At 37.0% G+C, this 15,134-nt stretch overlaps 1 protein-coding gene across 2 annotated transcripts in view; it reads right to left on the bottom strand.

Annotated features, from left to right (window-relative positions):
• Positions 1-3,746: 3,746 nt before the first annotated feature.
• LOC149423290 (fatty-acid amide hydrolase 2-B-like) overlaps positions 3,747-15,134 on the bottom strand; it is a 100,892-nt gene continuing 89,504 nt past the window's right edge. Inside the window, exons 5-12 of one of the 2 annotated variants that reach the window (XM_089632941.1) lie at positions 13,891-14,108; positions 12,293-12,404; positions 11,844-12,025; positions 10,501-10,623; positions 9,292-9,393; positions 9,035-9,202; positions 8,209-8,391; positions 3,747-6,496 (exon numbers count right to left, since the gene is read on the bottom strand). In XM_089632941.1, coding sequence (XP_089489067.1) covers positions 6,395-6,496; positions 8,209-8,391; positions 9,035-9,202; positions 9,292-9,393; positions 10,501-10,623; positions 11,844-12,025; positions 12,293-12,404; positions 13,891-14,108 — 1,190 coding nt within the window. In that variant the 3' untranslated portion in view covers positions 3,747-6,394. The remainder of the gene's footprint in view (positions 6,497-8,208; positions 8,392-9,034; positions 9,203-9,291; positions 9,394-10,500; positions 10,624-11,843; positions 12,026-12,292; positions 12,405-13,890; positions 14,109-15,134) is intronic. The other variant, XM_089632940.1, reaches the window with a different exon arrangement.

A 15,134-nucleotide genomic window follows, 5' to 3' on the forward strand; every position in this document is an offset into this window, starting at 1 on the left:
ACGTACGGCTGCCATAATATGGACATGGATCTAGTACGGTGGTTGGGAAAATCACCAAAATTGTAATTTGCTAACAAACTTTAAAAATTTATAAATTTAAAAAATATATAAAATTTAAATTGTATATATTTAAGACGGCAACTAAGCTGAACATTACTTTTAGAATGTTACATACTCCTATCACAACGAAAATTATATTTGTTTATACTGACTGTGTTTATACTATTATTAATTACAGGATAGTCTGAATTTTCGACAAATCAGTTCCGATTTCGAAAATGGTGATTAAAATATTGTTCTGTTAAAAATGTTACACGTACATAGGTTGATTATCTTACTTTATCTGAATTCTTCATACAACAATCAGTTACGTGTGGCACTGTGCCCTCTGGTTGGAAAAAAGCGGTCATTCACCCTATTCCCAAGAAAGGTGACCGCTCCAACCCGGCCAACTACCGCCCCATAGCGATCACATCAGTTCTGTCCAAAGTGATGGAACGTGTGATCAACGACAAACTGCTCACATACCTCGAGAAGAACAAAATTATCAACGAACGTCAATACGGATTCCGGCGGAACCGCTCGTGCGGTGATCTTCTCGCTTATGTGTCGCATGTTTGGGGGAGGTGTTGTCAACAAATTGCCTTCTTACGGACTTCCCGCATCCCTGTGTACGCGGATTGCTGACTTTTTAAGGGATAGGTCGATTCAGGCAGTTGCTGACGGTTTCACCTCATCCTCACACTCTATAAATGCTGGCGTCCCACAGGGATCGGTTCTGTCTCCGACTTTGTTTTTGTTGCACATCAATGACCTTTTGACATGTGCACCGATTCATTGTTACGCAGATGACAGTACAGTTCATGATGGCTTTTTGTTTGACAAGCCCCCAAAGGGCACACAAACTCCAACGGCTCGGAGGGCTTTGAAGCAGAGAATGGACGGTTATCTCGAGAGTATTTCCTCCTGGGGTAAAAATAATCTCGTTGAATTTAATGTTTCAAAGACCCAATCCTGTCTGATTACGTCTAAAAGGGATCTAAATGATAATCTAGTCTCCTTCAACGGAAGCAATCTTCCGAACAGGCCTTCCATTGATATGCTTGGTGTAACTATAAGTGACCAGCTCAGGTACGGGGGCTCCATCGAAGCCAGAGTAAATTTGGCCTCTCAGAAGCTGGGCGTACTGTACAGGGCCCGCAGATACTTTAATAGTACACAACTGCTGACCCTGTACAAATCGCAAGTGCGCCCTACTGTCGAATTTGGCAGCCATCTCTGGTCCGGAGCCCCTAAATACCTGAAAAAAACCCTTGACTCTGTGCAAAAACGGGCGGTCCGTTTGATAGATTCCCCAATCTTAACAAACGGACTGCAATCTTTAGAGCACAGGCGTCAGGCTGTCCTTGTTCTATCGGTATTACAATGGAAGATGCTCTGAGGAACTAGCGTCATTGATCCCTTTGGCACCGGTGCGTAGTCGGGATACACGCCAAACGCGCACCCAACATTTGTACACGGTTGACATTTGTCACATGAGAACGGGTCGCTTCTACGATTGGTTCTTAAGTTCAACAGCTCGGCTGTGGAACGAACTGCCGGCCTCTGTGTTTCCTCCCTCCTACAACATGGGACTCTTCAAGACCCATGTTCACTCCTTCCTCTCCACAAAAAGACCCTCCACACAGCATCCCCAAAGATGACATAGACCCTGAGGGAAATTATTTTCTTCAGGGCCTCCTGTGTGGAGTTAATATAAAAAAAAAAGTTACAATTTTGAAATTGACACAGAATTTGAGTTCATTGAACCAGATTTCACGAGGACAAACAACCATGCATAGACAGCAGAAATCAGTATGTTTGATTAAAATTTATTGAACCAAAAGTGCATTTTGGATAATTTTGTTCAAAATGTTAAATTAATTTTGCCTTACATATACGTAAGATACACAAGTCTGTAATCAGTCGCATTGCAAGAGTAGATTTTGTAAATATGGATCTAAAAAATGTTTGTTTGTTAGTTCCTCCTTTGGCAGCCTGCAATGTTAAATATTTTTGGCTTCCTGTGGTTGTATTATAATCTATGTATATACTCGTAATATGTCGCATCCGATACTGCTAACGTATTACAGGTTGAGATGAACATTAAAGTGGACTCTAAATAATACATGGAAAGAAATGAAATGGTATCTGCTGGAATTCAGTGATAATATGTGTAGGAATGGACAAGGTATGGAAGAAAAGTAAACGGGATGACCAATCACAACGGGAGTCGGCAGGAGGGTTGGTGAACAAAAATGAAAGACATTTGTAACTTGCGCCAAATCTATAAATTATTTTTTTTTTATTTAGCTTCCCCCCTCTCTGGTGAACAAAAAAAATTACAGGAAAAAAAGAAATCTGTTTTTTTTTAAATAATAAATGTGACTAGCGTTGCCGCGAGGTCCAGGGGTGAGTGGCCCAGCCAAGGACCGCTTTTTGTTGTTGTTTGTTTTTAAATTAACTTTACACAGGAGGCCCAGATAAGAAATAAATTCCTTAAGGTATAATATATCATCTTTCGGGATGCTATGAAAATGTTACACGTTGAGGAAATATGACTCGGAAAATGATAAATCAAATTTTCCAGAGGGCCCCAACATTTTTAAACTAACTAACTAACTAACCATCACGCCGTTTCCCGCAGGGGTAGACAAAGAGGACAGACCACCAAACAACTCGGTCTTGGCACACACTCCTTGCCTCATTCACATTCATACATCGTCTCATACATACACTTCTATTGTTCTGACTCTTGACATGGCCCGACTCAAGTATCTGATTCACTTGGTCATGCCATGTCTTCCTCGGGCGTCCCCGACTTCTGCTACCATTCACATTTGCATTGTATATTCTCCTTACACTCCTTTCTTCGCTCATTCGCTCTACATGCCCAAACCATCTAAGCGTCCCTTTCTTGATCTTACTCATTACGCTTACATCAGCCTTGCACTCTTTGCGGATCTCCACATTCCTCACACGATCATACATGGTTTTACCACACATACGCCTCAGGGATCTCATTTCAACAGCATTCAATCTACTTTCATCCTATCTTTGCCAGATCCATGCCTCACTTCCATACATCAGGGTAGGTACCAGCACTCCATTGTGGACTGCTAACTTCACTTCTTTGGACAATTTTTTGTTAGCGCCAACTGCGTTCAGTCCTCCATTAATGGAGTTACCTGCATTTACTCTTCTTTCAATATCTCTGTCAGCCTTCCCATCTCTCGTAAACATGCTTCCTAAAAACCCAAACTCATCCACCTGCTCCAAGTATTCCTCATTCACAGCTATATTGCACACTGTTTTCGTACTCTCTCTTTCAAACACCATTTTAATGGAGCGGAAAATGTTGCTTGTGGACAAGATTGAGAACTATGGCAGTGCTTTGATCTCACGACGCCCTGGTGGGAATCTGAAGCATTTTTCCATTCGGCTACTAGCCGGTTAAACTGAAATGTTTTAAAGGTTTCCATTTTAAACAACACACAAATATTTCCGTTCAAGAAAATACTAAAGAATTTTCGTCTAAATATTGTTAACATACGGACTCGTATATATCTCGTTTATTCTGACTACTTACTTGTTCCTTCCCTGTAAGCTCTATTTCAAAATTTATACTGACTCTCCCCAGCTTGGAAGGTGGCTTTGCAGAAGCAAAAAAGTGTCAAATTTATGTGTGTAGGGTGGTATGTACTTTATTTTTAAAAAAATATCTATATCAATATATAAAAATAAAACAAAAGTTAACATTTATACTTAGGTTTTATTTAAGTAGAAATATAAATAACAAAAAAATAAAACTCATCAGAAAAACAATTATAATTTTCGTTCCAATCCAGAATAGAGCAGTTAATAGCCTAGTGGTCCGAGGCGTCGGGTTCACACCCAGGCGGGTTCAATCCTCTACATGCCCTCTATCATTGCACAAGCATCAGGTTATTCATAACCCGGCAATGTTTCTTTTTATTAAAAAATGCTGGAGATACAAAAACAGCATCAGAAGCAACTAGAAAATATACCAGGCTGGTAAAAATATTTTCTATTTAATCAGTCCGATTGAAACAAAGTGAGTTTTTTTTTAACCTATTCTATTATTCCCTAGTTAAAAACTGGTGGAAGAGACAACATATCTCTTATTTGAAACCAGGAAGTGGCAATTTATTAAAATTCAGTTTATCTATTAGAGTAAGTCTATTCGTCCACAGAGAAACTTACAAGAGACTCGAGCTTTGTGCGCGTAACATATGTGCCGCTCATGAATATCTGCCATACTATTTTGCTAGTGTTCGTACTACGAGTTGGACATCAGTTGCACACTACTGACAGTGCTGGTAGCACGCCACGCAAATTGCATTCGCATCTACTACTCGTTTGACAGAAATGGCATCGGAACATGATTTTAATGTTAGATTTGTTCTGTAGGTAGGAAAATATCCATGTTTATGTAACTATAATGTACCGGAATACGTAAGATAGGATTTAGCAAAGAAAGCATGGATTGATATTGGAAAAAAAGTCAATTTGACATCATTCTCGTCTAGCTCCTTGGCGGCGACGAATACCTAATTATTATTTATTTTGTTGTCTGGGTGAATCCAAAATCGTCTTGTAGATTGTTTTTTATGCTTATAAAGATAAGGAAGAACAATATTACGTCTTCGTCGCTAAAGTCACTTGACATCGTACTAACTCCACGGCTGCACGTGAAAAAAATGATCAAGTACAGTAGAATTCAGGTAGTGCCGTGTATGAGAACCAGCTATAAAGAGTAGCATGTCAGTAGGCGACTCGTGGTTGCATCACAGTCACTCTGTGTATGAAGGGCCTAAAGTGCAACTGATGTCAAACCCATTGTCGACACTTTGTACATGATTACGTACTAGCAAAATAGTATGGCGGATACTCCAGAGCGACCCGTTCGCTACGCGCACAAAACTCTAGTCGCTTTTAAATATCTCCGTTTACGAATGGTTAAATCCTTATTGAATACATAATATTATGTAACTATGTAATACAGATACCTATACATATTTGTGAGCCAATAAGACAGGCCCAACTCTCTTAAAATTTGAGCATGTAATTTCATTGTTTAAAAAGAATGCTTGACAAATAATAACATTTTTCTTACCCAATGTTTTCATTACATATTTTTTATTATTTGGTATGATTTGCTTAAGTAAGTATGATTTAATTATATAAAAAAATTACATATTACTTATTTGTGTCATTGAGAAATAATAAACCAATAAAATATTTATAGGATAGGGTAACAGCCATAATGTACTCCTTATGGCTTTGACAAATTCAATCAATCAATTCAATCCCTAGAATTGCGTTCCACACTGACCAATTTGATCAATTTTACCAGAAGTAAGGAAAAATTGAAGTCACTTCAGGCCTATGGACACGCTCACAACGCGATGGTCGTAATGAAGATAGTCATTAATAAATAATGGAGCAGTCCGCTCCGGGCGCCGAATTGATAAGGCGCCAGGGCACTACAGTCGTGACATATCGCCCTTGAGATTATTTTTCATAAAACGGTGCTACACAGAAATACAAATCATTTGAATATTATTGATTACAGTGATCACCTAACTGGGCGTCTCCTGGTTTTGACAAGGGGTACCAAAATTTTAGTCGCACCAGGCGCCGTTTGGCTCAGTGCCAGCCCTGATTGTCTTCAATGATTAAATATTACAATTTGAGTTTTTCCCATTAAGACAAATTAAATAAAACTAAATAAATTTTGTAATATGACATAAACAAACACAAGAAGACCGCTGCAAGGTCAATGATGCTTCCACAATGGCGGGGCACTTGTTCACAGATACAATAAATATTTTGGCAAGTCAAAACGACAGGATGTTAGGATATATTATTTCCTTGGCAAGCGAATAAAATATATTTTAGTACGCCAGAAGCATTTTTTTAAGGTACAAAATCCCACGAAAAGAAAGTATTTTTTGACATTGCCTATAGGCAAGGCTGGCGATCAACAGATACGAAAATTTTTACCTTGCTGGTAAAAATGTTTTAGAAACTAATACACATTATTAGTTTCTAAATATAATGTTGATTATCTAAGCCTTCACATTACACCCATCACAAACTAGGATACACTTTAAACATTTTCAAATTCGTAGGGCTATGAGACCAACATATTTAAAATAACCTAATCCTAATTTTAATCCTAACCAATTAAACTAAGTTGCATTACAATCTGAAAGAGTTGAGACAAAATTCTAATAAGGTATGTATCATTTAAAATATTCTTACTTTGTAAGTACCTACCTAGTTATATTACTAGTAAAAAAGTTATTTTAAAAGTAACAATAAATTAGTTTCATTTGAGAATTTGGAATGGTGGCACCCAACCTCCGAACCCTTTTTCCAACTCTCGGGCGACTGCTAAGCAAAGACGATCGCGGTTCGGAGCAGCGATAACCTGAAAATATAACCACAATTATTATAAAACACACTTGATGTGGGATCCAAGGCGTCAGTTTAATATTCTGCTATCTAAGTCTTTCATCACAGCATAAGCTTGAATGCTAAATTTTGAGAATAAGGAGAAGTCAAATAATGTCATGTTATTTGTAACCCTAGAGAGCTCGGCTTTATTTTTTAATTTGTTTAGAAATTTTCTTTAAAAACACGCTAAGGAGCGTTTGATCAACGCATTCCTTAAATGTTGGTCAATTTAAAAATAATTTTTATCAACCAATAAAAGTCAGAGCAAATAACAATAATAAAAGTATTAACACACTTTGGCCGGGAAAGGTAGTTCTACCCGTTCGGTAGATTGATGCTTAAGGCCGGGTACGGTAGTTCTACCTTTGGCGCCGGCCTCATTTCAATGGCAGAAAAGATGGAATTATTCAATGTTTTTACATGAATATTATATATCTATATGTCAATCTCTTTGTAAAGGTCCAAACTATATGTACATAATTATCGAATCGTAATGCAAGTCTTTTTTTAAATTTATTTTCGTGTCTTTTGTTTACATTTAATATTTCAACAAAAGGATAGTATATTATTTGTTAGTGAAATAATTCGATTCCTGGAATGAGGGTTTTTATGACCGTGAAACCTGATTCGAATCTCTCTCTCCGTTCCGCACCCATTCAACTCCTATGTGCAAGCGAGCGAGAGAAGTTGGGCGTTTTTAAAGAAAGCAGGTATGAGCAAATACCCATAGGCGGACGGTAATAAACATATTACAAGGTTAATTGAGTTGCATTTCAAATAATATTCGATTTTTGTATTGTACTTTTATAGCTTGGGTATGCTGAGTTACTATGTAGAAATTTTGATTAAAATATTTTAATTATTTTCGAAGATATAGCGATTTAAAACAAATTAAAGAAATTCGCACAGGACCTTTATTTTCACCCCGACCCCGCATAGTGCCAGTGCAAAAAATACCTGGCCGAAATGTGTCAAGTTAAATTCAACCAACTCGAATTTTCGTTATCTGTGTCATAAGTCACCTAGTGTGAGTGGATTCTATATCTCTTATGGATAAATGTCAACTGGGAACATCAATTTTCAATAAGTGCAGAGTGTGAACGTTGACATTGAATTGAAATTTCTCCGAAACATGAATGGCGATGCCTCGAAACTCTTCGGCGAGGTGGATATACCCAAAGTCACAATACATTTATTTACCGTAACGAGAGGCTGCCACTTTAGTTCACAGTTTGCATACGGATAATTCTAGCAGGTCGTATAAGCTTCAAAATTGCTAGTATTCTTTAGTGGATAGACTGACAATATTTTTGGCTTACCACCTACTTTTGTGAGTACAAGCTGCCACTATTTTTACGTCGGCAAAGTCCATGCAAACACGATTCCAAATAATGTAAATTTGAATTAGTTTTTACTTCAATTAATTTGAATTTGAATTTGTTTGAATTTGAATCTGTTTGAAATTGAATTCGAATCGAATTGAAATAGCATTCGCATGGAATTCGCCCATGTAAAACCCAGCGTTACAGTCAACCATTGAGAGCTCCGATTTAACTTAACTTTCTAGTATATGTATCATTTATGAGAAAGAGGGACACTACAACAGAGCTATCAGTGGATGTCAACATTGAGAGACGTGTCAAACCCGGTAACCTATGTGTTTTATGTCTTTAATGATTTTGTTACCTGCATTCCTATGGGAAGTCCATTATGATCTAGTCCGAGGGGGACGTGGGTAGCGGGCATGCCCAGGACATTAAAGATCATGGTATACAGCACCCCCGTAGCCTTGGTGAACACCTGGTTATGGTGGATGGCCGGCTCGGGGAAGGTTGGGTACAGGAACACGCCGTTTGTACCTAGAGTTTCCTGGAAATAAAAAAAGATAAGAGAAAACTGTTAAAGAATGATTTATGAAGAAAAAACCATTGAAAAGTAAGCAACATAACAAGGAACGCATTAAATACTGTGCCAATGTTGCGCTGTGTATACTCGCACATGGGTCACTACTGCGGCTTAGATATTATTTCAAGAGAGTTCATATTTTTTGGAAATCTTGCTCAATATTTAAGGGTTTTTTTGTTTTCATACTGATCCGGGCGGGTCGACAAAAATGAGGTAATTTTGCTTGAATCCTTCCAACAACTTAACGAACGAATGTGCAGCGCTGTGTCCCAGAGCAGTGGTCCGGGTAACTTATAGCCAACTTCAAATGCTTCGGGTGCACATGCACAGTTCAGTTTTTAACAACAAAAGAGCAATTTCAACAAATATTGACTAAGATAAAACCCTTTTTACCAATGAAAGATTACACCATTATCACTTTTTCATCTTTTCCAGAACGACTGATACAGTATTATCGCTGTGGACATATACCCGGCGAGTGCTCGAAATCAATCTGTGATAACTCAAAGTTACCAATTAGCCCTAAGTTGTTTCCCATTTGTCGAACGCTCATGCTTTCTTGTTTTTTCCATGTATTTATATTTATGGCTGAATGTGGTCATCTTACCAGTAGTTTCTGTTTTAACCGAGCTGCCCTAGTTTTGTAATAGGTCATGGAGGATTTTGGGATGAAGACATTCGTTTCTTGAATAATGTTAAATCCAAGACTCGGTAGAGAATACTGCCCTGCTCCAAGAAGGGACTTCAATAATTCAAAGTAGAGGTTTTTGGACAACTGAAAAAACACATAAAATAAATTATTTAAATAAAAACACTGTATAAGAATATATCCAAATTAATCTATTGAACATTATTATTATTTACCTTTGGGTCATTTTCGTCCTGTAGCAAATTTGGAATATCTGTCATTGCGAAAAAGATTGAAATTGACATTTCAACAGAGTCCATTAATTCTTCAAAATTTGACTGGAAAACCAAAATAATGCACATATTTTAATATTAATAAACCGCTAGAGGTGGGCTTGCCTAATTTTCTCTTACTTGTGGTGAAATTGATCACAAACTTTCAAATATCAATAATCGTTCTTGAATAGATGATATATTCCACAGGCTAGTCTTGATTAACTGGTCATAACTTTAATAACGTAATTAACAAACAGGTTATTAGCATCTAAATGACTAGTTATAAAATGGTTATTTTAGTTATTTCGTTATACAGTAACTGCGCGCCTGCTACGTGACTGTCGGCTGCAGTTGCTACTGGATAGTTGTCTAGTTATTAGTTATCATGGTAACCTGGTTCGCCATCAATAGGTTAAGGTGCTCCCATAGCCACTGTGCCCACATGATGGGGCCCAGATGGGGCTTTAAAGAGTCGGCAATGTGTGAATGTGGAGCGGTGCAGACCACCGAACATGTGGTCAACGAATGCCCGCTTCATTCATTCCCCGGCGGGATTGATGAGGTTCAAATGGCGACGCCTGAGGCCCTAGAATGACACGCAGACCTAGATGTCCCCCTCTGACCCCCCCACCAAACGAAAGAAGGAGAAGAACTTATCATGGTTATGCAGTTATTGCAGATTATGGTTTTGTCAGTGGGATTGGGTATCGAGTACCGGGTAGCGGATTGATTTTTGACCCACAAAAAGAGATAGCAATATACAAACTAAATAGGTCTATCTCATTTGGCCTCACTAAAGAAAAAATAAAGATATACATGCAGCCCGTACAGCGCTGCCCCTTTTTGTCTTGTTCCGAATGGTTTCGAAGGCTCACAGATGTGAGTTGTGAATGGTAGCAGTTATGTAGCTAGTTCGATTAGGTAGTCAAATATCCATAACCACCACAACCGTCATAACCTAATAACCGAATAACAGAGCTGTCGCTAGCGTAACTACAGGTATTTAAAAATTACCATTATATAGTTGACTTCACGTAAATTCGGGCTTCATGTAAATTGGTGACATTAGTTTTATTTCAAATCGTTATAGATCACACTTGTGGGTATATTTGTTCGGTGGAAAATATTAATTGAAAATATGTAAGGTACAAAATGAGAAAAACAATTTACCGGTTGAATATCAGCATCAAGTTCTCTCTTGAGATATCTGGTGGCGCTGAGCATGGCTGCTTTGATGCTATCCTGGGTGGACGGTAGTGCTAAGGAATTTCCTGCTTCCAGCATATAAGTCACCTAAAACAATCAGACGGATCTAATTAAAAAGCATTTGTTATTAATCCTCGCGCATCAGAGGGGGTAATTCTAAGAAGTTAATAATTAGGTAATTCTCCAAATGAGAATTTTGTGTGATATCTAAGTTGTTTTTATATCTCATACTCTAATTTGGGTAACGAGTTAGGTAATCCCTCAGTAACACGAGTTATTCTCAATTAGGGAGGTACTCTTATGTAGATCATTTGAAATAACATAAGGCTATGCCACACGTACACTTTGGAGCGGCGGTACAACGCGCCACTCCAGGACGCCGCGCAAAAAATTCTCACAATGGACTGCACTGTAAACCGTTACCTTACTTTCTGACTTTTTACTTTTCCACGCGGTGGCCTGGAGTGGCGCGTAGTACCGCCACTCCAAGTGTACGTGTGGCAGAGCCTATTCTGTTGTACACAGTCATTATATGGTTGGTGTATATACTTTGTAATTTTCTTAATGTTTATCCTCTGTCTGCTGTACAATTACTGATGATCTTAATTACTTCTGTCAATATGTATTATTTGTTATTAAAAAAATTAAAAAAAAAAAAAAAAGTATTCGATCCGCAAATTAATTTTACCGTTGCTATTTTTTAAGATATTAAATAATATTTATCAAATTCCGACTAATCCCCCTCGGGATCAATGTTAATTTTTTTTTAATTCCTCGCCACAAACAAGCCATGAGTGATTCAATTCATTAGTAAATGAAATAAAATAATATGTTTGAAGACAAACATATTTAAAGAATTTGATAATACTCTTTAAAGCACTTAACACACAGACCAGGTTCATCTGTGCAAACAATACAGTGGTGTCTTATTATTTTGCTTTTTATTTTACTTTAACTTGTTTGTCTTCGCCTTCTTCAATTTTCAATAGTCCCTTACAACAATAATGTTGAAAAATTTTGAAAACTAAAAAGCGCAAAACGTGAGTATAATGTTCAACAAAAATGCCGACTACAAACACAACTAATCAAGGTGACTGTCGACGAGAAAATGATGCCTATGCTGACACAGTACTCATGGCTCCGACCAGAGCAGATGGAAAACTGTTAAAAATATTGAATATTTTTGATGTTGTCAGAGAAGGAAAAGGGTTATTTTCAAGCCCTCTATACGCATTCCTGTTTACTTCAGTTGAAACCGAGCAATGAATGCATTCTATGTGTATGTTTATATCTTGCATTAAGGTTACCTTTAAATCTTTCAGATCTATGATTTCTTCTCGGTCGATACCGTGAGAGGTGTTCTGCCCCGCCAATGCAAACAGCATGGGCTCTAGGTCCTCTGCATACCTCGTCAAGGGGCCGATTGTGAGGAACTTGGCAAAGTTCTCATCCGTCGATGAGGGGAAGTGTCCGTCAACCGAAACAATACCTAAGAAATTGTTATTTATTACATATTATTCTTAAAAAAAAGTTATAAAGTTGTAATGTTGTACTCTTGAAGGACTGTTTTAAAATAACTGTTATAAAATAGCTGTTATAAAATAACTGTTTTAAAATAGTTGTTATAAAAAAGTATTATTAAATAAATGTTATTGAAAGTTAAGAGTTTAAATTAATTTCAACTTAATAAAGATGCATACATTGTGATTTATCTGTAAAACAAAAATTGTAAATATGTATGACGTATACAACTTACCAGGAGTCGGTTTATGTCCAAATATTCCACTGAACATAGCTGGAACCCTGATGGAGCCAGCAATGTCTGAAGAAATTCCAAAAACAGAAGCGCCTCCTGTTATAAGTGCTGCCTATTAAAATAAATAGAAACAAGTTTATAAGGTATTTTTTTATGGATAATCTCTGAACCTGGAAGTATTCTTTCAATATTTGTAAATTGGAAATAGTTTTAATACTCTTAACCAAACAATTCGATTCAAAATCTTGAAAAGCAACAACTATTGCTGGGAAAGTAAGTAGCGTAAGCACTCAGGCTGTAGGCCCATTGTGCTATCTCCCATATTTCCCTTTTATAAAGTTAACCAGGGTCGTCATCATGGATTCAGCCAGGTCTCCTGGTTCTGAGTGTTCTTCACATCAAGGCAGAACACTGACACCAGAGATGAATTGGAGTTTCTTCATTCCCTTCACATTTCCTAGAGCTATTGGCGTTTTCCACTCTGCACATGCCTCATGTGGTGGCAGTGATCTGCTAAAAGTCCCACAAGCTCCGCCAGGTGCAGTAATAATCCGATCTGGAAGAGTCGGGCATCCACAATGAGCTATCAACTGTCTTTCTTATGTCTTAAGATATTTTGGACTTGGTGCTTGCCAAACTGAGAACTCGAACCTGGAGAAACTAACTATCACTGGCAAAGTGTTTGGCAGGATACGCAGAGGAAGATCACTGATGCGTTTGAGCCATCAAATAACACAGGTGTCTGCGGCTCTCCACGCAGCGCAGGATCGAAGAGGAGTGTAAAAGCCTTGTTCACCAGAGAAGTAAAAAATAATAAAATACATGTTTTATTATCTTCCCTTTTTATGATAGACATAATGATATCTTCACTGGAATCTTCCGCATTGAGGATATCAATTATGTAGGTATAAAAAATGTATTATTTCAATAATATGAAGTTACCAAAAGAATTATAAGCATATCATGTGGTGTTTTTTTAGTCCAGTTGTGTAGTTTCTGTTTCAGTCTGTATTTATTGTGGGTATGTTTTATATTTCCGATCTGCCGATGATTTATATCCAGCTTTTTATTTGAGTTTTAAATGTTATAATGTTGTTGTGGTTTTTGAATGAGAGTGGGATTTTGTTGTAGAGTTTAGTATTATAGTGAAGCTTAAGCTGTCCAAATGTTGTATTTGTAGTTGCTTGTTGGATATGTTTTTGACCCTGAGATCTAGTGTTTCTAATATGCATGTTTATTGTATTTATGAGATAACAAAGAGCAAAAGAGATTTCCAGGTGTTCAGTTTTAGATTCTGTCGAGCTCAAAAAATTGTAAAATTTATAATTCATTAAAATTATCTACCCAAATTTAGGTAGCTAGCGCTCAAGTAGATGTACAAAAAGGAGTATTGTTTTAGAATAGAGTTGTTTAATTGTCGTTATTTTAAGATTGTTAAAAGATTATGTCAGTGCCAATTCTTATGGTGAATTTCAGAATAATTTTTATAATGGCTTTTTGGGTTCTAATGAATGGGGCTGAAGATCCCCACCAATGAGGCAACGAATAAAGAAGAAGCTTTGTCAGTGAATGAGTGAGTTGATTAGATTACTACATACCTCCCCCCCAGAAGAGCCACCAGGAGTGCGGTGCAAGTTGTAGGGATTCCTTGTGATGCCAGTCACGAGGTTATTTGTTTCCCAGCTGAGGCACAGCTCCGGGGTAGTGCTGATCAGCAGCGGGATAGCCCCCGACTCCTTGAAGGCCTCCACTGCGGCCCCGTCACGCGTAGCGCGCACATGGGCGCGGGGAAGGGAGCCCCCGCATAAGGACATACCTAGAATGTAACAATTATACATTATGCTTGGAAGGGAATTTATTGAAGATATGAAAGCATGATAAATAGAGTCAAGATATAGGTGTTCAAATTAAAATATTCTTTGATTGAAATCTTTTTTCGTCATCACCTTCGTCCAAACTCCGAGAGGCATGAGGTAAGTGCAAGTATCAAGCAATATTTAAACACTAATAACCGTTATAAAATAACTGTTATAAAATAACTGCTTTAAAATAATAGTCATTCAAAAGCTGTTGTAAAATAACCATTATAAAAAAATATTATAAAATAACCTTTATAAAATAACCATTACAAAATAATTGTTATAAAATAACTCTCATACAATAAGTTTTATTAAATGAACCTCATTGAAATATAGTTATAATTAATTGTAAATTAATAAAACTAGAAACATTATGATTATCTGTAAAAAAAAAACAGAATATACAATCACATGGTATCCGGAAACTAGTGGTACAATCGGGAAACTGGAGAATATCACATTTGGAGTCAATTTCTTTATAAATTTTAATAATAATAATAACTTTTTTGAAAAGTATGTAACAGTTACATAACATAAAATAGAAAATTAAGCAGCATGTACTATAAGATGAATACTAAAACTAAATAACCTATGTTACTATAATTTGTAGGATTCAGAAAATTGATGGTATAGAATACACTTAATTCCATAAATGAAGTCAGTAAATATATCAATAGTACCCCCAAACTTGTTACCCGGATCATGCATCCTATTGGTTAGTGAGTATTATAGTTGTGTAAGTGTTGCAGAAAAATGTTACATTTTGATTTGTGTTCCTCGTCGGTACACGGAATTTAATAGTGGAGATGATGGCAGGGCTGTCAATTAAATTGTTAATAAATCTATGTAATACAACTAGGTCTGGAGTAATTCTCTTGTCAGACCGTTGACTGAGACAATCGATTCATCAAACTAACAATAGTTTTAAATTGGAATTTTGAGGTTAAAATTTGTATAGGTATGTACCTAAGAAATTTGTGCTG

The sequence above is a fragment of the Hesperophylax consimilis genome, chromosome 6 (genome assembly GCF_061612785.1).
Source record: "Hesperophylax consimilis isolate HC1 chromosome 6, BYU_Hcon_1.0, whole genome shotgun sequence".
NCBI classification, from domain to species: domain Eukaryota; kingdom Metazoa; phylum Arthropoda; class Insecta; order Trichoptera; family Limnephilidae; genus Hesperophylax; species Hesperophylax consimilis.